Source organism: Sceloporus occidentalis, unplaced genomic scaffold, assembly GCF_023333645.1.
Source record: "Sceloporus occidentalis isolate IW3139 unplaced genomic scaffold, rSceOcc1.0.p SCAF_47, whole genome shotgun sequence".
Taxonomy (NCBI): Eukaryota; Metazoa; Chordata; class Lepidosauria; order Squamata; family Phrynosomatidae; genus Sceloporus; species Sceloporus occidentalis.
Genome location: NW_028317027.1, coordinates 7,151,934 through 7,176,613, shown reverse-complemented (window position 1 = coordinate 7,176,613; position 24,680 = coordinate 7,151,934). Strand labels below are relative to the sequence as shown.

Sequence of the window (24,680 nt, the reverse complement as noted above, 5' to 3'; positions counted from 1 at the left end):
GCATACATCTTGTTCCTCCAATGTAATTTTGTAACATGTAACCACAATTTCTCTACCATATTGAATCCACAATTCTCACACCTTCTGCTTCACATAATACCATCCTTTGCAAAGTAGAAGCTTCTTATTAGGCTTTTCAATTACAGGCGATAAGCAGAAATGTTGCAGTGTGATCATTGATAAGGAAATGGACAATATAGCAATGAACATCATGTATCATTTATCAGAGTTTAACAATAGCAGCACATGGGTACAAGATCAGAATGCATCCGATTATTTATTTGGCACATGCTGTGCAAAGGCAACTCCCTAATCCAGACAGCTAGCACAATCCCAGTAGCTACCTATTGCCTAAGGCTATGTTCCTTTTAATTCAGGAACATCCAGTGTAATGTGTCATGTCATTATAATTAAATCACTGTTTTTTTAGGTCTGTAATATCAAAAGGAAGGATTTCTCTATACAGTGTATCACTTGAAATGGCACCTTCGTCAAAAAGTGCTTTCACTGCTCAGAAGTAGTTTTACCTATTTGTCTTAATTTCTGTAAAATGAACATGAACCAAGAGTTTATCTTTCTGTACTGTAAACAGAATGCTAGTTTATCAAGCTAAATCAAAAAGAAAACTTCAAACACATACAATTATATATTCTGGCACAAAGCAATGATATGTAAGCATGAGTGGCATAATATAATTACAATAATCTTAAAATGTAATGGCTTCTATACATAATCTCCTCTTATATGTGCTGAGTTCAAAAAATTCTGTCCAGTAAGAGAAAGTTCTGTAGTTTGTGTGTTACGCAGTTAACTTAATTGGACTATTGCATTTAGAATCAAGAGAATAGGTTTAATAGAAGAATAATAATTTGGCGAGCTTTGCTTCCCAAGAGGAAATATCTCACACCATAGTGCATTAATACCAGGAATGACAAAAAGATGCAGAGATGTGGATGTGCAGCCTCCAAGATTCTCAGTCAGCCTTTTGGCTGTTAAGGACTAGGGGAGAAAACCATGAGAAGTTGATGTTCTGTAGCATCTGATGAGCTATAACTACCCATCTATACCATGATATGTATCTTGGGTCCTCCAGCAGTAATTTCAGCATATTTTAGGGTTTATTCAGAAAACATTGAATTTTAACTGTTAGCATTTTATGAAGACAAATATGACAAGAAGAGCAGAATTGTTCCTGAATAATGCACACTAAAAATAAGTGAAAGCTTTGAAATTCCTCAAGCAAACTTTTACCTTCCTAAATAATACATTCTGCAGACTGCAGTTCAGTACACTAAGTCTTCAATATATACTTTACTGTTGCATGTAAATTATTTTTTTATTTTAAATATATATGTCGAGAGTAGAAGAAATAAAGGACGTTAAGATAAAACTTTTCACCCAAGGAATTTGTCATTTAATTTTGTCTTTTATCCTGGCAAAGAAATGTGTTAAACTACCCTGAACTAATTTGTCCAGCGGGAAGTCCTAGGGCTTTTGTTAACAAAAAAGGCCCTCTCTCTTAATTTCCTGTAACAGATTTTTTTTTATATCAACATCTGCTAAGACACCATTTATTGTGCATAACCAACCCTCATAACATGGGCATATATAAAAAGGAACAATATGGATAGCAAAATATTCAACAAAGCTGTTTTTGAATTACTAATTACAATTAGAAAACATTTTCAAGTGTAAGTGATTTGCATGACATTTTGGTTTCTTATTTTTTAGTTGCCAACATACTAGATAAAAATAACATTTTACATAATTTTATTAAGTGCCATTATTTGTTTTTTACTAACTGAGCAATGGCAATATAACAGCCTAGTAGTATATAACGAGGAACACACAGATCCCTTATGTTACCTGTTTCAGGCTACCATACCTATAAGATCTAAATAGGTTTTATTAAATTCATTTATTGTGCTAAATGTCTTGGATGGGAAACTTACCCATTACGTGGATATTTGAAAAGATTTTCATCAATAAAAAAACAAAGCTAGTAGATATTGATACTTCAGAAACAAATGTGTTCCCATGGAAAAAAATAATGAACTAGTGCAAATGTGAAGGAAATATTTTTCCTACTGACTCCAAAATGGCATTATGTTGACTCCCCTGAACAACGTGGGGTTTTCCATTTTATGGTAACCCATTTATGTCATTACGTGTTACACATACAGAAGGACTAAATTCACCATCTTCACTACATATTCTTTCATTTGTTTTGGTGAAAGCTGCATTTTCTTGTCTTATAAGGATAACCTTGAAATAAAATTAATAAACCATTGGAAGAAACATGCCCTTGACACATCTTTTTATTTTCCTGAAGTATCTGTGAAGATTGCAATGCTATAATAATCATCAGAAATAACATAATTGGTTGTATGTTATTGCAGAACTGCTTGGAAGACATTTTTATTCTCTAGAGGCAATATTGTGTATTATTTTGTCCAACATGAAGCAAATATATCACAAATCTAGTAAATATAGAAAAAGAATGTGAAGGATGGATGCAATTCTTGGCAGTCAATGCTCCAACAATGCTTCACCATATGGGTAAATAAAAAAAACAGATAAATACATAAAAACGGAGGTCCAATGAGATCCAACCCTTAGTATCGACAGACTACATCTGGGGATCTTTTGTGGTGCCTGTCCATTTTCATGTTTGCCTTTTTATAAAGTTCGAAAAGTTGGAGATGTTCTGTGGTGTCCTATTGTTCATACTTATCAAAATCTTTTACATAATGTGATTTTAGTGCATTTGTTAGCACTATATGAATCAGTATGCATCCATCCTTCCATGTTGAAGAAGGGCCAGACATTTCTTTTCAATGTAAGGTCAGCGCAAAGGTCTGTTTTCTCAATTTAGGTTTCCTTTTCATTGATTCAAAATTTTTTCAGTTGATTACATTTTTTAAGTTGATTTTCTTATTTTTGCAACCGAAAATTCAGTGTTTTCTAAAAGTAATTCTATCCTCTACTAACTTCTGTGTATTTTTTTTTAAATAAATAAAAGGGTAGTCATGATCCTGCTTTTCAATAAAGGGTTAAACAGGCCCAATGATGTTTTATTCACCATCAAAAAAACAATGTTTTATTCACCGTCCTTGTATTTCAACAAAATACGAAACCTTTCTAAAAGAAATGATGCTTGGTGACTTTCCGAGCGTCCGTGCATGTACCATTGCACAGGCCTTGGGATCATGGGTAATTGTTTGCTGTAAGATATAAAGCTGACTTTCAAACAAATATTAAAAAAGTATGAAATAAAACCATGAACAAAATACATTTTGGGGGGAGATTAAGTAGTTAGTGAGATGAATCAACACTGCATACTTTCAGTTTTGTGAGCTTGTTTCAATCTGAACACAGTGGCCAAGATTGCAAAATTAGCATATCTTTTTTAAATCATTAGATTTTCTACCAAAAATCTTTTTTCTTCACAATTTTAGTGATTGTTATTCGATTATGTTTATAGTCAACAATCAAAAATACTGAAATGTAATATAATTTCCAGGTTAGAGCCTTAGATTAGTTCAGGCAAGTAAGGTGATTAAAAATGCAAACAGAAAAAGAAGGGGAGGGAGATGCTGTCACCTCCTATTTGAGAGTATACTTTGAAGAACATTCATCCGTGAAGTACTTTCATTAGAAAAGGCCTTTGATCAAATTTCAACTCTTGGTAAATCTATTTCCTTGAATTTGACATTGAAATCTAAGAGAATTTTCCATCTGTTTTTGTGGTGTTTTTCAGATCAAGAACAAACCATGCATCGTCTCAGTGCATCTATTCTGCGCCATTCTATCAATAAACAGCCTGCATTCTCTTTGCCTCTGAAACAAACTCAAGGTACCTACTTTACTACTTATATACTGATGTTATGTATATGTACACTAGCTATTTATTTTCCTGCATGTATACATTTTTATTTTCAGGGGCCAAGCTTTTTGTTTTTTATTTTAAGCAAGAAATCAAAGTGTAGCAGTTGCATCTTGTTATTTGGCCTGTCAAAATGGTTTCCTAATCTGTAATTTATATATATATATATATATATATATATACTGTATACACAATATTTTTTAATTGTCAGAGTGTGTCAGACATTAAACCACTTGTTAGTCTATTTACTCAAAAGTGGATCCATCAGTTGATTTAAGCACTCACCTTCTACAATGTGCAAAGCAACTCATGTATTCACTAATATCAACAAATGCCCTCCACTGCAACTCATAAACCCCCATTTTAAAAACAATGTAATAATTACATTTAAAAAATGTAATTGATAAGGGGTTAAATATAACCCTATGGACAGGTCAGTCATACCTCTTAAGTAAATGTTTAAAAAAAAATAGCAAAACACTCTGCCATTCAGGGACACACTATGAATCACATGAGATTACACACACAGGTGTCCCTGCATCACTGCTGAGCGCCGGTATATGACGTCATATTCCGGCGCTCAGCATGAAATGCCGGCACCGCGACCGAGCTAGAAGCCCCGCCAAGTAGAGTGAGGGGCGCCAAGTAGTTGCTGAAAACTTATTCTTGAGCGACCGCTTGGCTCCCCTCTCTCTCCTCTGCGTGAAAAAAAAAAGACGGCTTTGATTGTTTTTAGATTAACAAATGTATCACAATTTTAAAGGCTTTATTTAGCAAGCACTTGAGTGTTCACTAATCTGGCCATCACATTAAGCTAGAAGAAGCGTTCTTGGTTCTTTGGTCCAGCGCAACCTACTGAAGTCACATGAGTTTATGCACTTTGGTAAAAGCACAGTACAGCCTTTGCTTGCCATGCAGAAAAAAAATTTAAACCTACGGGTACCAGAGGACTATACAGTAAAAAGAATGCACAACCTGTTACAACTCATAACAGTTCCATAACGAGACAGAAAATCAGTATGATTGTGCCAATGTGATCTGATTAAAAATATAATAAATATCTAGGCATCTGTGTTTATAAATGGGCAGAACTTTTTTCTTAAAACTGACAGAATATGTTATAGAAGAAAGACATTTCATTCTGCTCATCTTGCTTGTGAAGAAGATGATATGCATTAATATTAATAATAAAACATCGCATTTCCACAGTAAGGTGAATGAGTATGGTATTATGCAGGAAAATACAAATTAACTGTCAAACCTGATCAAACATAACTCAGACTTGCCAAACATTCAATTGTACCTGAAACAAAAGCAATTTCATTCCCCTTTGTCAGAAAATGTTCTGCTTTATTGCATACCCACACAAACATGATTAATGAAATAGATAAAGCATTGCAATAAGATGGTGCTTAAAGCAAAGCTCTCTGTCTTCAAGAACGGCTTTATATGTTTTTAATAAAATGTTTATTTGCTAAATTCCATTACCAGCATAATCATGGCAACAAATAATAATTTTATTTGTATGCAAAAATTGAGATTGTATTTACACTGGTGAGTAGTTAGGGGATTATCTAAAGGTATATACACTGTGACGAACAGAAACAAGTATGTAGTATTAAAATATTCAGAAACAAATGTAAGCAGTTGATAAAATAATAATGAATACATACATTACCCTTCAAAAGTTTGGGGTCACTTTGAATTTTCCTTTTATGGAAAGAAGCACATTCTGTCTAACTTCTAATGGATCAGAAATAAAGTGTAGATGTTGTTAATATTGCACATGACCATTGTAGCTGGAAATGGAATAGAATATTTTCATCGGCGTACAGAGGGCCTAATGGTAGAGAACATTTTCAGCAAGCATTGCTAATGTAATTCAATATATAGGACAAACCGGGTAGCTATATTGCCCTATTTTTAGGATTATTGGATGTGGCTAGATATTAGCCCTGATTAGTCATAACTGCACGACCGCTTTATACCACAGTTTATCAAGCATACGTAAATCCCATACAAACTATGAACTGTTCTGTGGGTAGCCACTTGGGATGTTCATTTTTGGCTAGTTAATATTACAGTACAATAAACAGAATTCACATGTGGGATCTTTATTATTAGCATTACCAATTAGTTATATAAATATATATATATAATATATAACAAATTAAATAACAAAGGCAAGAGGGCCCTGTCCACAAAGAGCTTACAAGTATGCTAGGGCTAGTAATCTAATACAACATAATGAAAACCGCAGGTACCATCATTTCCAAAGTTACTGCTCTGTGTCTTTTTCACCCTCTATATACTTTTCCGTATTGCCTTTTTTGTAAGCTTATCTTTCCTTATACATCCAGCAGTACATTGACTCCTCACATTTATTGAAAAATTATTTATTTTTTAATTAATTGTTCTCCAGTCAGAGGGCTGCCTGCTAGCTTATACTACAGTAGGCTTATCATTTCATCTTAATTAGGTACACTGAACACCTTCAAATTTTCAAAGAAGCATTCATTATTAGTAAGTTTATTGTTTTTATCAAATTTGTGCCATTAGATCCAAATAAGTAATTTTGCAATGGTTACTATAGATTTGCTGTAAATTACCTCCATCCTCAAAAGTGTTTTGGTTTTTTTACACAGATTTGTATAAATCCTTTTTGGTCTTCTTATTCTATTTTTCTTCATTATCTATTTCTCTTGCAATGTTTTTCTGCCTGAATAATTCAGTGTTTATATCTGCTATTATCATTTCAAGCATTTGTCTGTTATTGTACTATATTTTAATTATATAAATGCTTGCCTTAGTTGAACTTCTTTTTTAAGGATCCAAGAGGAAAATGTTCTATAACCTCTTAAGGAAATGCTGGTGCTCAGATATGGCTTATGTGAATTGAAGCTGTTACAGGTTCCGATGGCCAGTATCACATAGATGTACTTGCATTTCAGAACATATACAGTGACACAGCAGCATATACATTAATTAGATGGATTAATGTAAGCCAGTGTACATGTTAACCATTATAGAGCTAATATTCATTTGTGCATCCTAACATTTAAGATGGCTAGTGATGCACATTGGTATGTTACATCTGGAGGGGATATGCCAATCCAATTTCTTTTCATAAATGTTCAAACCATTGGGTTGCAGTAACTATTTTTTTTTTTATTAAAAGTGAGACATGTAAAAAAGCCTAAGAATTGTTTGTTTTTGCTTGATATTGCTGTGAAAAAAATCTTGTATATTGTGTGTGTGTGTATATATGTGTATATATATATATATATATATATATATATATATACAATTATATATAATTTCTTTCTTTTACGGTATGAATTCAGAAGTATTAAAATGTTGCCCTATTAATTTATAAAATGTGCATTTTGAATTTGTTTTGTCTTAGTAGTTAAATAAGTAGTTAAAAAGGATAATTTCACACTGCAATCCATTCATGCCTTGGCTTTACCCACATGTTCTTTGTATTTTTCAGCTATTGCTTTAGCTCCCAAGGAAAAGTTTGACATCCCTGTGTTGTTTGCCCCAGACACAATGAAGCTTTATGAAGCTCTTGTTGTGGTACACATGGTGAAAGCAGATGGTGAGACCTGGGCTCAAGATTTAGAGGAATCAGTCACAGAGCTGAAAAGGTAACGGACCAGTCACGCCATTTCTTGCATCTTGTTGGCGTAGTATCCCACAATGTTCAATTTAAAATACAGAGCTTCCATGTTTTTTCTTTGGATCCTGCATGGTTATAACTTTGAAAGACCTAAGCTAGCTATCTGCTAAGTTTCAGTAGAATCATTCCCCCCCTTAAAAAAACAGACAAATGTAGTACTTTGTGTCAATTGATATAAACATTGTGATTATTTGAACAAAATAAAAATTCTAAACACATAAGCTATGTGACATAAATAGAATTCCCTCCAAAAAAATAATACTGCTGTCTTTAAACTATATGGAGATTTCAAGGAAGCCAATGATATTGTTTATAGAACCATAAATATATGCAAGTTCAGTGTATTTTCCTTCTATGCCTAATTGTATTAGTTGGAAATATCTATGGGCTAAGAAGTTATTTGAGCTAAATATTTCTTTACGTATGCGCATGTCTTTATATTGGGATGCTAAGATACATTTAGTACAGGCTCTCTGACTGGTCATTAGTATGACACAAAATCCCCATTTTCCAATAAATTCTGCTTCCATTGTAAACACAGATATAAAACAATTGTAAAGTGGTTGCAAACAAGACAACTAATTGCATTGTACATTTTTAAACAGCATAACCAGGACAGAGGAAGGGGCCATTTCCGGTATACGATGGATTTATCCCGTTCATGGAATACCAGAAGCCTCACCTTCCAAATCATCACCAGGTATTACTGACAAATGGTTACTATTTATACCCCTTTCTTTCTAATGAAAATGCCTGTATTTTCTCTGCATCTATCTATGGAAATATTATAATATATTTACACACACATACCCCGAAGAAAATGGATGGTTTAGTGAACACAGTAGAGCAGGCATACACTTATGTAGCATGAAAAAAAAATCAGAAAAACAGACAATAACTGAGAACAGTGTATTAACACAGTCTCCTCTATTTATCCTCCCTTTATCCCTTAATCCTGTCATTTTCCGAATATACCTTGTTCTTTCTTCTTGGCTTATCTTTAGCTGCTGTGCCCTGTCCAATTCCTTTTCTTTTTTTTCTCTTGGTTCTGATTACTATCTAAAGCATATCAATGGAAACTGACATTGGTCATTAACATAACCATTATATGTTAATAAAGAAAACACGGACTACAGTAAAAAAAAAATATATGTGTATGCATTCTGAAGCTGAGCTGTGTAACCTGACATATTACCAGCATATGTCATATTATTCTGATGAGGGGTTGTTATTTACTCCTGTGTGGGTTTGGAAATGCAGTTTTAAGCTGTCAGTCTTGTAAGCAAATAAATAAATCCGTTAGTACTGATAGAAAGACATGGATTGCTTTAAGATGCCAAATAAAAGTCCTTGATTACTTCTGGAAGGAGGTCATCTCCTGCTGGTTCAATGTACGCAATCACCTGTGAACAATTTAATAATCGGGAAAACATATAAAAGTGTGTAAAGCACAAGATGATTAACGTCAGAAGAGAAGTAATAGGCTGGAATTAAGCAAAGCCCAAAATAGACGATACATGAGAGTGCAGAGCACCTTCAGTTGTCATCCAAACCACACAATGTGATCATGGACTGGACATCTCTCATAAAAATAAATTTACATGTGTGGGGGGGGAGTATACATAGCATGACTCTGTTATATATAGTAAAAAAAATAAATATATATATATATATATATATATATATATGCACTCACAAAAATAGTGTGCACAAAGACCAGCTTTAGATATCAATAAATCAATAAGTCAATATAGCCACCGAGGTGCTTTGCTTCGTTAGGCAAAGTTCTAGCCTCCTCAGGGAGCTCGCGGAGTGTGGCAGACATTGGGATTTGGGATTGGAGGAGACCTTGGAGAGTGTTCAGAATATATTTGTCTTTATTTATATTTTCATGTATAGTTTTGGGGTTATATTATATCTTCTGTGCTGTTAATCAGAAATACCTAGCACGTTAAGATGTTTTTACGTACTGCACGGCTGAATGTTTGGAAGCTGTTAGTTGTATTTATTAGCTACCATTTTATTACTTTTATTTGCATCTGCACACCTACGCCTGCATTGTAACATTACATATTTCAGTGGTTATTTCTTAAGTCATAAGGGGCACAAATGGGGAATGCTAGCATCTAATCTTCCATTTTGTGCACAGCATGATCCTATTATCACCAGTTTAATTAGCATTCAAATTAGAACATCTTCTGGTTGTTTCAGGTTTCTTTTTAACCTTGCATTACTTGTACCTAAACCAGAATACATTTTTAAATGCCCTTATTAGAATATAGCAATATCTAATTTGATTGTCACTTCCATTCTGAATTGGCACCACCATTTAACCTGAACAATTAGAAGTAATGTGATTAATCTATATTAAATTAATTTCTACTGTGTCACGACCACTGCTTAATGTATCTGATGCTCCATTTCTCCAGATCATGTTTGTATATAATCCAGTCTGCTTCCAAAGGCACACTAAACATTTGTTTAGATTTCTCGAGGGGTGTCCAAGTAACACGTTCTTCTCCACAGTGCAATTAGTTGAACTATTTAATTAGACTCTCGCTCTATCTGTTTTAATGGTAATTTGGACATAACTTGGACACAAAACTATTTTTTGTTGCATTTGTACATATTGAATTATTGAAATAATGTAGAAATACATTTTATATATATATATATACATAATATATTTTTTATGGTGGTGGTAGTACAATGTTCCAAGTTCTTCTCCACAATGCAATTAGTTGAACTATATAATAAGACTCTCGCTCTATCTGTTTTAATGGATTTTTGTACATAAATTCAGCTTTGGGAATCATTTTTTGTCGCATTTTTACATATTGAATTAATGAAATAATGTAGAAATACATGATATATATATATATATATATATATACATACACATTATATATTTTACATAATATATTTTTTATATGGTTGTATGTGGTTGTAGTACCTAACAAATATTGACTGTAATAAAAAATATATAGCCGACATACGCCCTCAGGAAGATGCCCAAGAAACAGTCACCTAGCCAGAAAATACTGATTACTATAAAATTCTGAGATTTTATTTTTGAAAAAATATATGTAGTATACTGTGTTTACGTGTGTATGAATCTTGAATAAACTATTTTTATGCACAACACTTGAGAACCATAAGTACGTTTTGCACTATTGTAGGAAACAAGAACAAAATTAACACATATTCTTGAATGATATTGATTAAATCATTGTTGGTTGAGAATAACATATCCTCCAAGGATACTTTAAATGGACTTAAAAGCTCCCAATGGAAAAATTAAACAATGTGACATTGCTGCAAGGTATATTATTGATAATGATAACAATTCTAAATTATAACGGTCATTAGCTCTTCAGCATCAACATATTGATTCAATGGCAGTTCCATAGTAATTTTCAGTTATTCTTTTGTTCAGTATATTTGCTTTTAAGAAAAACTGTTAACCACTATTTTTATTTATAAAGAACACACAGTGTGAGTGACATTAAAGTTTCTTTTAAAAGTAATATGTTTAAGGTGTCTCCTAATTCACCCAACTTGCATTTGTCTGTGAACCTACATCTAATTTGACATGCCATTCATTTTTAATGTCAAAAACAGTCATTTTTTGACTCTTTATTGTCCCAACTATATTATAACCATTATATGTTAATAAAGAAAACACGGACTACAGTAAAAAAAAAATATATGTGTATGCATTCTGAAGCTGAGCTGTGTAACCTGACATATTACCAGCATATGTCATATTATTCTGATGAGGGGTTGTTATTTACTCCTGTGTGGGTTTGGAAATGCAGTTTTAAGCTGTCAGTCTTGTAAGCAAATAAATAAATCCGTTAGTACTGATAGAAAGACATGGATTGCTTTAAGATGCCAAATAAAAGTCCTTGATTACTTCTGGAAGGAGGTCATCTCCTGCTGGTTCAATGTACGCAATCACCTGTGAACAATTTAATAATCGGGAAAACATATAAAAGTGTGTAAAGCACAAGATGATTAACGTCAGAAGAGAAGTAATAACTGTAGATTTTTAGACATGTGGAAGCCATGTCAGTTTCCATTCCATGTTTGGAAATGGTTGGAGCAATGTCTTGAGTGTATTGTGTAGCATTCTAGCTCACTGCCGTAGTGTAATTCCAGAGGTCAGATTATGACATGAAATAAAAACAATCGTTGAAGAAACCAGAGACCTTGTCAAATATGCATTTATATTATGATATTTGCTTACAGCATGATCTTTTTAATTCCAGCTGTTGTATCCTGTCAAGCAAGAAGTCGGACTGAGGAGAGGATAGAAGTGCTGTTAACTGGTGCTGTTCCAGGTCAGACTGCTATGCCAGGAAATAAATCCTGCATGAGACAAGGTGAAATGTCCAACCAAATACAGGAGGAAGTTCAAGTCGGCAATGGTACGGCTCTTAAATTTGTTGTCATTGCACTATAGGTTTATGCATATAAATTTCACATTTTTTACTACTCAGTAGTTAGTTCAAATGCAGGCTTACCTTTTTATGATTTTGTTGTCTTGATCATTAAATTACAACTGATAAAGGCTTTCCTGATGATAATAAAAGGGAGAGAAAAATAATATACAAATTGATAAAAAAATATACCTTCAATTCTGGTGATCGTATCCAGCTGCTTAAAGTAAATGGAACTGCTGTATCCTTTTATCACCTGTGCTGGTGATCCCAAATCCGCTCCGCGCTCCTGAGCTGTCATAATACCAGATAATCCCTGCACAAAGACTCTGCTATTCACACACCACCCACCACTTTATTAGAGAATGATGAGCTCTCCAGGGGAATTGCCATGTCTGACATCTAGCTGAGCTGACTAATAACTGTCTATATAAGTCAGATATGGTTTGTTTAAAAAAATATGTGATTTTATCTTAATTCGGCTCCCTATCTATCTGTGCCTTAACTATTCTTCATCCGTGTCTGTTACAGTGACAGAAAGTTTTTCTACGTCCCCACCAATAATTTTGTGCCTTTCCTAACCATTAAAATATACATTTACATTAGCTGCATCCTGTGTTTGAAAACTGACTCTGTTATGTAATACAAAAGTGTTATTGGTATCCACCTACCACACCAACACCCAAACACACACACTCACCAGGACAGGCTCTGCCACACTGATACCCAAACACACACACACTCACCAGGACAGGATCTACCACAATGACACCTAAACACACACAGCAGAACAGGCTCTGCCACACTGATACCCAAACACACACACCAGGACAGGCTGTGCCACAACAACACCCAAACACACACACACCAGGACAGGCTCTGCGACACTGATACCCAAACACACACACACCAGGACAGGCTCTGTCACGGCAACACCCAAACACACACACACACCAGGACAGGCTTTGCCACACCGACACCCAAACACACACACACCAGGACAGGCTCTGCCACACCAACACCCAAACACACATACACCAGGACAAGCTCTGCCACACTGAAGCATAAAAAAATTATAAAAATTTTTTCTACACTGCTTTGTCATTAACTTCCCCTTTTGTATTTTTGCCCCCTTGTGATGCCCCAGCCAGGCCCTCTTTAGTATTGCGTACGAAGAACTGAGGCACTGCTGCCACTGGGTGTGTGTGCATGTATGAATGTTGGTCTGCCAGTTTCCCGGTGGTCCCTTTTGGCCCTGCCCACAGTGTCCAATGGGCGGTTCCAAATTCAGTGGTGGGGCAAAAGGGGGGGCGAGGAATAAACTAGGCGGGGCAATTGCACCCCCTTGCCCTCCTGTAGCGTACCCAGTTGCAGGGGATACCAGTGATATTTTTTTGTTTTGGGTTTTAATATGAAAAACACATAAAATTATGTATTCTACTGGCCGGGATTTATTTTGTTTACATCCACTATGCTACCAGTATCTTATTTTATCTCTTATAAATCCTTCTAAAAACCATAGCAATTTCTAAGTTATTTTTGTAAGAAAAACATAATTAGGTCCAAAAGCTAAAAGACAAGAAAAGCTACACTTATCTCATTGTAAGGAAAAAAAGAGCAGCATCCAATATTGGGTTGTTTTGCATAGCATTGTATAATCTAATGAAAACTGACATACACAGTTGGGATTCTGTATTCATGTGTGATAAAATATTTTGGTTTACAAAAATATCTTGCCTCTTAGTCCAGTACCAAGAAAATGAACTTTTAATAAGATATGAAATAAAGAAATAAGCACAGAAAACAATTATTATTACAGTTTCTGAATTTCTATATACCAAAAGTGTATAAGTCTAAACTTATATGGCTAGATAAGCTTCAATGTACTTACCTCAACCAGAAAAAATACAAAGGAGCAAAAAGAAAAAAAGCACAATAAATCCAGCTTGCATACAGTATGTTAATGCTCAAAAAAGTCAGAGATGGTGGGTTTGCCAAATAAAATGTGGTCCTTAAAGCCCAGCAAAAACAAATAATTTCCAGGAGATATTATTATTCCTAGTAATTTTTCATAGTTCAACACAACATTTTTGATGATTGCTAGGGCTTAGTACCAAATTCAATAAAGTGAAAAACTGCATCCACCGATGGAGCTTAATATAACCAATCACAGAAATATCCCTGGGTATCAGTACGATTGCATAGTTTTCATCTGTTTCATGGTGGTGTTACAGGTAGCTCTGTAATCGGTAATGCTCCAGCTACAGAGGGTAGAATAGTGTGTGGTCCATGTGTGTAAGGACCCTTCATGATTTTACAATGACAAAGAAAGCATCACTTATTCTGTAATCTGAATTCCCTATTAAAAGAAAGTGTGAAACAATTATACCGTATTTGCTCGATTATAAGACGACCCTGATTATAAGACGACCCCCCAAAATCTGAATATTAACTTAGGAAAAAAAGAAAAAGCCTGAATATAAGACGACCCTAAAGGAAAAAAGTTTTACCAGTAAATGTTAATTCATTTAAACTATTTTTTTTAAATAAAAGCTATGATTGAGAAAAATATTTTTTTTGTTTTTATTTCCTTGTATTTTCCAACCTGTCCCCCAGTTACGCACATCTGCCCCCAGGCTTGCCACACCAATATGGCACTGTGGCCCATGATATGCCTTTTAACCCTCTATATGCCACTGTGCCCCATGGTATGCCTTTTGACCCCCTATGTGCCACTCTGCCTCCAGAAATGCCTTATACCCCTATATCCCATTCTGGCATTTAGGGGGTTAAAATGCATATTATGGGGCAGAGTGGCATATAGGGAGGTATAAGGCATTCCAGGAGGCAGAGTGGCATTAAGGGAGTTAAAAGGCATTGTATAGAGCACTCTGCCTCCAGAAATGCCTTATACCCCTATATGCCACTCTGGCATTTAGGGGGTTAAAAGGCATATTATGGGGCAGAGTGGCATATAGGGAGGTATAAGGCATTTCAGGAGGCAGAGTGCTCTATTAAATGCCCCCTTAACGCCACTCTGCCTCCTGAAATGCCTTATACCTCCCTATATGCCACTCTGCCCCATAATATGCCTTTTAACCCCCTAAGTTAATATATGCCAGAGTGGCATATAGGGGTATAAGGCATTCCAGAAATGCCCTATGCCCCCATTTAACACACACACACACACTTACCGGTGCTTCCAATTTCCTGCTGTATTGCCGAGGCAGCGGGTTGACGTCTCCTTCCGCTGCAGCCGGAAGGAGGTGGAGTTGGCAGCGGGGGTTTGTCTGCGTCCGTCGGGGAAGGTATCCGCGACGGACGCAGACAACCCCCGCTGCTAGCCACACTTCCTTCCGGCTGCAGCGGACGTTGTCTACGCGGATCGAGTAGACGTCAACCCGCTGCCCCGGCAATACAGCAGGAAGCACCGGTAAGTGTGTGTGTGGGGGGGGGGGGGGACAGGAGGATCCAGGTCCCCTGCAGCGGTGCGGGGGATCTGGATCTTAGTCTCATAATCAGACCTCTATTTGAGGTCTGATTAGAAGACGACCCCGATTAGAAGACGAGGGGTATTTTTCAGAGCATTTGCTCTGAAAAAAACCTCGTCTTATAATCGAGCAAATACGGTATATAAATGAGATAATTAACGGTAAATTCTATTTAGGTTTCCACACAGCGGAAGAATTTTCATATGAAATGAGGTATGATTCGGAAGAAGTGAAATCCCATCTGGAGTCTTCTGTGGCTATTGAACTACTCGGGAAAGAACGAGATGCACCAACTGGCATTGTAACATTAATTTTCAACATCATTTTTGCACCCAACAAGACCATGAGGTAAGTTTTATTTGTAAATTTCCATGGCTAAAAGGAAGCTTTAGCTTTTATAGTCCAAAGCTCAAAGTTGAGTTTGACAATTGCGATTTTAAAAATGATGCTCTGTATCTCTCTGATATATGATTCTCCCCACCTAATATCTATAGAAACTAATTTCATAACTTTACAGTGAAATGCAGAAACATGGGTATGTGTAATTGTTTGACAAAAAATTGACCATGACCCTGTGTACATACATAAACCACAGTAATAACTGATTATATGATTTTAGACACTCTGCCACATTAGTGGTCCAGTGTGCCACAGGAGGAATATGGAAATTCCCCATAAAGCTGGTAGCCACAGAACCAGATGTGGACGATACCATTCATATTGAAGCCATCGGCCTTAACAAAGAATCCGTTGTGGGCTTCAGGCTCACGAGTCAGACAAGGTAAAAGCAAACAATTTCTCGTTAAGATTTCCAAAATAAATTCCACTTCAGTGACTCGGAACAAATGTTACAACAATCTTTAGTCTTTCTTGTTTAAAAGTCTGTCTTCAGCTCATTTCCTTTCAAAAGAATACAAATGGAACAATATGCACGTGAAAGTAATTTGATGTTGCAATTTTGAATCTAAAAGTTTTTCTGGAAACTTTTGTCAAGCGTTATTAAATCAAAAAGAATTGTTTCAGGTGATGATCTGTCTGACAACCTGCAACTATAATGATTCTTTGGATCCACTTTAATGCTACCTTCACTAATGCTTCTCTTATCGGCTTTCATCCAAAGTGCTATTTCAGGATCAGAACTGGAGCAATTACTTTTCCAATTCAATAATCTATCCCTTTTTGTGTGACAGGGCTATAAGTAAACATGTTTGTATCACAGTTACATTGCAGCTGTATAAGTGATATATATGTAACATTTTTGTTAGGATCCATTTGCATGTGTTTTAATTCAGAAACAAAACACTATCCAAGCACTGATGTTTTAAAGAGACACGCTATCCATCATCTGCACTTTAAAAAGGTGCAAGATCCCTACTGCATAATCCTCCCCATATTCACTTGCCCCTTTCCCCACTCTCCAGGCATCTTAGCTTTCTCTTCTCAGAATTTTTATAATCATTCCTGGCCATCAAGTCATTGATCGCTGTACTATACGGTTAATTGTCTTATTTTTTATGCATCCAATACACTTTCAACTACTGTGCACAAATACACAGAATAGCTACTTAACAGCATTTAACAGCAGCAACTTTCATGTTTTTACTATGCCTCTGTTCATCGGTAATGTCCCTCTTGTTCAATGAATGTACCCACACAAATTATTTATTGATTTTTTTTCAACACAAGTAGGGCTTTTTTCCTTACGTAAGACATTCTGTCAGAATAAAATAAAAAAAACCCCCACAAAACAAAAAATAAAACAAGTTTTTTTGCTGTATTAAATGTATATAAATAATACAGATCTACAGCCAGGGGAGAGAGTACCTACATTTTATCTATTAAAATTTCTTGATTTGGGAACTACCATATATGGCCAGGATTTTCATCAATTTCGTTCGGCATAGAGCAAATGTTTCAAGTTGCGTATCACAACTTCATTCAAGTTTATCATGCCTCTTACCTCGGCAGCTGCCTACCATGCTTAGTGCTGGGATATGAAGACATATCTCGGTGCGATGTATGTGAGCAGTGGAGTAAGGTCACTAAGGAGGTGAGAATGTATCACTGCTCCCATTAAAAAGTAGACATGTTTAGGGAGTGTGAGTTACTAAAGCACAACTGGCACTATTTCGTCTAACTCAGAATTACAAGCTTGCTAGTACAATTATTAACGGCACTGATTTTAGATTAATTTGATCATCATGACATCTTCATGTCAGGGTAGGAGAGCTAGCATCTGTGGATACCAATTTTAGCTGTAGAAATTTGCTCTTCATAAATAAGTTCTTTCCCTCTTTCAGACATTTTGGGTTGTAGCTAATCTTTTAAATTTAGTGTGTCATTAGACAATTTTTTAAGTAATTCCCCCTTTTAGTGTTTGACAAATTAATGTGTAATGTAAAAGGTCAGTTTGCACCTGTCATCAGCCATTGTTCGTAAAAAACCTACACCAATACTTTTGGAATTCACACTAGCCCCACTAGCTTGTCTGCACAAAAATATTTCATAGGCCCTTTCTTGCAAAATTTTATTATCAAGAACCTTGCTTTTTCCCCCTAAATAATTCTTAATTATTTTTATTATTCTTTTTCAGTATTTTCTCTTAGTTATTCTTGATTCATTTAGGAGGATTTCTGGCTTTTCATTATAGAACACTCCTTCTGCTTGCATATTATTACAGATTATCTTTGTTATTATTTGAACAATAGCTCAATGGAATCCTTTTAATAGGCGGAAGACGTGTGTCGTATAACACGGGAATTTACAAGTTTGTTATTCACTGTAAAATATGTTTTTCCTACTTTTAATGTTTGGAACCAAATGAATTGCTAATTAGAGATATATGTGGCTCTATAATTATTCCAGTGGGGACTTGTAGTTGGAATTAAGTTTGTAATTGCCAAAGATTTGTGGAGTTCGGGTCGGAGTGTAGGAGTAGGTTATTTGAATGATTTTAATTTGAAATTCCACTGGATGATTAGATTGCAATTATAACATTAAATACTTATTTATTTGTGTACATAGCATTTGGATTTCTATGCATAGCAATGAAAAAGGTCAAAACGAGCAATTAAAGAAGGGGGCTTATTTTAGCATGCCACTATTTCATTCTTTAGATGAATACTGATTTCACCAAAGCTTTCTGTGTAATAATTATGCAATTTATTTTATATCTTTCCCTGCCAGAGTATTTAAGAAATGCGTAAAAGAGCAGCAAAATTATCTCTGCTGTTCCAGTATTCTGCTTTATGCAGATATGATTCTGCTATTTAGTAATAGAAATGTGCAACATTCTTTTATCTGAAAAAAGAAACACATCAGGACACTATTAAAACTAACAGAATAAGAATTGTGGGTCAGCAGGGCCAGTCCTAGACTAAATGGCACCTCAGGCATGAATACGCTACACCCCCCCATTTTTTTAATATTTTATATAATTTAAATATTTCACTTGAAGGCAAATAAAAAAAAAATACTTAGTTATATGTATGGATGGTTTCTGTTTGTTTGTTAAATTTGCTCGTTAAAACACAATCGAATTATTTTTGTACGTACTTTTTTTAAACGCAAATAAAGAATAATATAAAAAAAAAATACTTAGATATTTTTCTAGATTTTAAACCATTCCTGTACTCTGCAAGAAACAAAATGACATATTAATTAACTACACAAATTAATGATTGTGAATATGGTTTAAAAAAAGCCTTTCTAGACAAAAATGTATCTACTTTTTATGGGTACACCAAATTTGGAAATGTGTAATCGTCTTTGAACAAACATAGGATAAAATAGGCACCTTTCTTTAGGCTATGATTAACCATGGTCATAAAGAACTATTTTATTTACACAATGCCTGTAGAACATTGTGATGCACTCATACTCCACATGCATTGAGTTCCTACAATGGCACTTTAAGGGAGGAAAGAGGGGCTGGGATATTCGATCTCCCAAAGGGACATTGGCTAAGCTAAATAGGGACTGACAATATGCTGTTAGAAAAAGAAACCCAGAATGAGAATAGATCAACTAATTAGAATTAGTTATAATAGCATAATTATGCACAAAGTGGTGAGGTGGAGAGACCTTATAAAAGTATCTGTTTTGACAGACTGACTTAATTGTGGGTAATGTTTTTTTCACTCTGCTCTTACAATTTGTATTGCTTTACTATTTAAAGCCAGAACACTGCATGCATTTCCTTCCTCTCTAGACATGTCTGCAGGTTCAGCGAGGCGCTAGATCCAAGGTCAGATCAATATAATTGTAAACCAATTCCTGTCGGTGTTTGAACAGCAACTTGTGGTGATAGATTGAACTGGAGCTTGCTTCTGACATTGATATTCTTTTAATCAATGTAAGCATCAGATAAATCCTTCTCAGATGTTTCAAGATTATTTACAGTTAAAATAAATATCACCTTGACTCAACAAGCCATGTTGCCTTGAAAGGTTAGGCATCTACCTTCAGGTAACTTACCTCTTCTCTCATCTTGGTCAGATTAGTTCTGACTCTAACTGAATGCATTTCTGTGTTATTCATAGGTTCCCAGAGCCTTTCAGTGCATACTTCTTATCAGGCAGTGACCTGGAGTTTTCGGTGTCTCCACAAACTGGAGAACTCCTTCCTCTTGGAACGACTGGGACCCTCATAACCGTTGGATTCAAGCCAACTATGTATAGCAAAAAGCACAAGGCAACACTTGTAGTACAGGTGAGTCATCTTAAATAAATCTATGCCTTTAATACTTTGGAGGTTAAAAAGAAATGGCTCTTTCATGCATTGTGGTAGCATACAGGTAATATTTTACACATAATGTATTTATTAATGTATTTGTTAATATACCTTTCGCTGTCATCCAATTTGCATAATGAATACGTAATTAATCATACATTTTGCTATTCTTATATTTATATATATATTGCACTGGTAAAAGATTTCCTTAATAATGCCCTCAAATTGAGGCCAAGTTGGTTCTCAAAATGTTTTCTGTGGGTCATGGGTAATCAGGGGAAAAAAAGCATAACAAAAGTTACAGAACTATCCACTCCATATGTTCCAATAAAAATATATCCCCTGTAAAGCCCATTGTATAGGCTGCATGACACACTGTCAACACCTTATAAGATCCCTGTTATATGTTTATGTAACAGAGTTGATGCTGAATATGATGAGTACCAAACAGTATGCATGACTAACTAGTTAAGTAGCATGGCAGACCCTTTATCTCACACCCATGACAGCAGCAACTAGAAAAGTGTCCCGTAAGCCTGATGCAATACAAATCTTAAAGGCATCTTTAACTTGTTCATAGGAATCATTGCATACATTCCAAATCTATGGAAGGTTTGCAAAGTTGTTGGCTTCCAGTTCTTTTTTTCAAAAACATAATGCTGAAGAATGAAGAATGCTAGCGATATATAAATATGTAATATAATCTGAATGGATTCTCTTATGAAGCTGCTGCCATAAGGTTTATTGTAAGATCGAGAGTGAGAAATCCCTTGGACTGTTTTCTGCTAGCATTATTTATCAGTCATGCCAACACAACAAAATAAATGTATTTCCGTTTTTGGCAGTGTGCTTTGTTATCTGTAACATATTAGCAGGCTACCTGTAAGGGTTTTGTTCAAAATGGCTCTGCTTGATTCGCCTTGGTGGCCAAATATTAAACATCGGTATTAGCAGGTTTTGCAGCTTATTCATAATTTACGTTGCTTTTGTATAAAGTATCTAGCATGTTAACAAACATGTTTTCTATGTTCTGGCTTTTATTCCTATAATTGAAAAGGATATACTGGAGTGAGGTCTTTCTTGGTCTAATGAGGCGCTGTAGTGTTCTTGGGGATTATTAGACAACTACCTACTTCACTCTATTATGTATCCATAGTTTCTAACTGTCTTGATATGCCATGCCAGTCCTGATTATGTAATGTTTTGTTTACATTAAATATTGTTTATAAACCTTGAAAACAGCAGAAACGTTTTTCTGCTGAGTTTACCCTTTAAATATATAGATATACTGTAAAACCTCTGTCACCAGGTTAACATGTAAATCTGAATGATAAAAAAAAAATGTATGTTTTGTATAACTTCATTTAAACAAGCACTGCAACTTGCTTTTCTTTGCAGACATAATACGGTGGGTGAAATATTGAAATTCAAAACAGAATATTAAAAAAAATGATCCAAATGCATTTTCATGCTCAATGATTGTATTCTGACAGCATCATCCCCAGCATTAATATTGGAAACAATTGCAAAAAGTGCAAGTTTCTTCAACAGAGAAAAACATTTTGCAGAAAAAGCTCATGCATATGTAAAGCTGTTGGTACCCTGATAGAATGTGAAGTGGTTTATGTAGTAGATTCTTCAGTGGGATGATGGAAACTATTTCATATGTACATATATTCGATTTCTCATATATTGTAGGACATATGCACAAATGTTCGCACTTTGCCCATTGTTTGCAGTCGTTTATGCAAGTAGCGTCTATATTTAAATCATTTAAATCGGATCCTGCTGCATCACCTTGAAACGTTGCACTTAAAATCTCCTCGGTAGTTACCAGTGTTGCATCTAGCCATTAATATGCAACTGGTTTGGATTACTCCAGTTGTACATCATCAAGCAAACATACAATACTGATCCAATACGTCAATATTTCTTTGTTTACAGTTTTGCGTTTAAAGTAAACAAATACATGTTAAGTCTGCAAATGTGTTGCTCATCATATAATTAGCTCCCTCCCTATCCAGGTAAGCCATGTAAAGCTTTACAACAAACCACTTTGACCTCAGGCACAAGACAGAGAATATAGTTTTATCATATTAATATTTCTCATAGCAGAGGTTATAGTATCATTTTACACTGATCTTAAGCTTAAGGAAGTCAATTACCGTATTGGCTCGAATATAGGCCGCACTTTTTTCCCCCACTTTAAGTCTTTAAAGTGGGGGTGCGGCCTATATTCGGGGTCTGGCGCCGGGCAGGGTTAGGATACAGATCCCCCGCACCGGTGCAGGGGACCTGCATCCTACTCCCCGATACGCTCAGACAGCCTCCCCTGCCAGCACTTTCCACTGGGGGGGGGGGGTGCCGGCACGGGAGGTTGTCTAAGCTTTACCTCTGCCCCCAAGACTTACCAGAGGAGACTCCCGGGTGTCTTGCGGGGCCGGCGGGGGACATCTACGCAATACGCGTATACAACTTCCGGTGCCGGCACATCAGCAGAGTGGCAGCATATCTCGGGGGGGGGGACAGTGGCAGCATATCTCGGGGGGGGGGGGGGACAGTGGCAGCATATCTCGAGGGGGGAGGAAGACAGTGGCAGCATATCTTGGGGGGTGGGGAAAGACAGAGTGGCAGCATATCTCGGGGGGGGGACAGAGTGGCAGCATATCTCGGGGGGGAAAGACAGAGTGGCAGCATGTTTTTTTGGTGCTTTTTTTAAAAAAAAGCACCAAACTTTTAGGGTGCGGCCTATATACGGGGGCGGCCTATATCCGAGCCAATACGGTAATTCCTTTAGTTTTACCTTTCCCATGCATTAAGAAACCTGTTAAGAGCCCTTCCAGGAATATTTTTTTTTACTTTGTTAAAGTAAGATTGTATTTGTGAATACAACTGTTCTGTGGCCCCAAATAAGTACTGTGCTTAAGGGATGCAATTTTTGTAACATTTCAAATAAAATCTATATATTTTAGTTTTCCCCTGTAACGTTTTCTTTATATTTTGTTTGGTTTTGCAGACAGCAGCCATGCAATGGACTTATGAAATTATTGGCGTGGATCCAAAAACCACACCTCGCACCAATGTCTCCCCGAAAATATGCAGCAGGAATATTAAGCAACCCACAAGTGGAAAGCGGCGTAATTATATACGTGAAAACCTGAAGCTTATCACAACGTCAGTGTCCTCTCCTATCAAAGGAGCCCCTTTGGTTTTCAGAACAAAGTAAATACTTATGAGAGGTTTGCAATCTTTTTATAAATAAAATCCAGGTGCCTATATGTCATTTCAATACATTTACGATATGCCTTATTCTTCTTCTAGCTCATAATACATGGGTTGCAACGACTCATTCTCTTAATTGACAAGACAATATTTTTAAATCTGTCCAGGAAAAGAAACATTTGGATTACTGTCCTACTTGTGTGTCAATACCTTACTTGCATAGCGATGGAAGAAAAAAATTATGTTCCTTAAACGAAAAAAGAATTTGTATATCGTTATGGTTCAAGTATTTGGCAAAGTTTTGGTTCCACAATGTCAGTGCCAATGTGATGCAATAAATAAGATGCCTTTTTTATGATGATGTAAATTTTCACAGTTCTCAATACTGTTAGTACTCCAGATGAGGAGATCACTTACCTCCCTTTTAACTTGCCCACTGAACAGTGGTGCTACAAGGAGCCTGGTCGCCCCCTAGACCCTACCACACTATGCTTTAGTATGAGTGTATTACAGTGTTCTACATCCCTAAATGCCACAATCGTGTGTATGCATGCAAAACATAGACTTAGAAATATATTTTATAAATCTCTTACTCTCTTGCATCAATATCTACCAATAGGTCACGCAGAAAGTCTTCCTAAATAACCCTCACCTGACCACACTCTGAAAAAAAAAAAGTGTCCCTCTTTGGCTATTCGATGTGTTGGAAGCTATGTATTATATACAGCCATATACCTATTATTGATTGATTTAGATTTTCTCTTCTATTTACTCACTTTGCATTTTGTTTAATTATAAAAATAAACTATTACATTGTCTATTTTAGAAAGCATTCCTTATTTACAGCATTTTTTCACACCTGCCTAAATTACTTTTGTAATACGTTTTGTTGGCATCTATTCCATAGGAATGATTATTTTTGATGTGAAAAATTAAACCTTTCATTTTATAAACAAATGTTTTTTTTTTTATTATAGACTAAAATATTCTGTTATTCCGCTATTTAATTCCAAACAGTGACTGTAATTGCGTGAACCACCTTAAAAATATGTTTCAACTACTGCACCTTGGATACTCTACTAACTGTAATTGCTAATAGCGGATTCTGAAAGTCGTAACAGTTTGAAATATTTCAGTAATTTGAAACGTCCTTGCAGGTCCAGCAAGTACTGATTGTCGTCCAAACTGAAGTACATTGTGTTAGATAACTCAACACAGCATGCTTC

At 35.6% G+C, this 24,680-nt stretch overlaps 1 protein-coding gene across 1 annotated transcript in view; it reads left to right on the top strand.

Moving 5' to 3' along the window:
• Positions 1–23,458, top strand: part of LOC149289282 (cilia- and flagella-associated protein 47-like) — a 152,555-nt gene extending 129,097 nt beyond the window's left edge. Inside the window, exons 56-62 of the mRNA XM_089490919.1 lie at positions 7,380–7,536; positions 8,174–8,268; positions 11,840–11,998; positions 15,678–15,849; positions 16,121–16,282; positions 20,043–20,211; positions 23,249–23,458. Of these exons, the coding sequence (XP_089347045.1) occupies positions 7,380–7,536; positions 8,174–8,268; positions 11,840–11,998; positions 15,678–15,849; positions 16,121–16,282; positions 20,043–20,211; positions 23,249–23,458 (1,124 nt within the window). The remainder of the gene's footprint in view (positions 1–7,379; positions 7,537–8,173; positions 8,269–11,839; positions 11,999–15,677; positions 15,850–16,120; positions 16,283–20,042; positions 20,212–23,248) is intronic.
• The last annotated feature ends 1,222 nt before the right edge of the window (positions 23,459–24,680 follow it).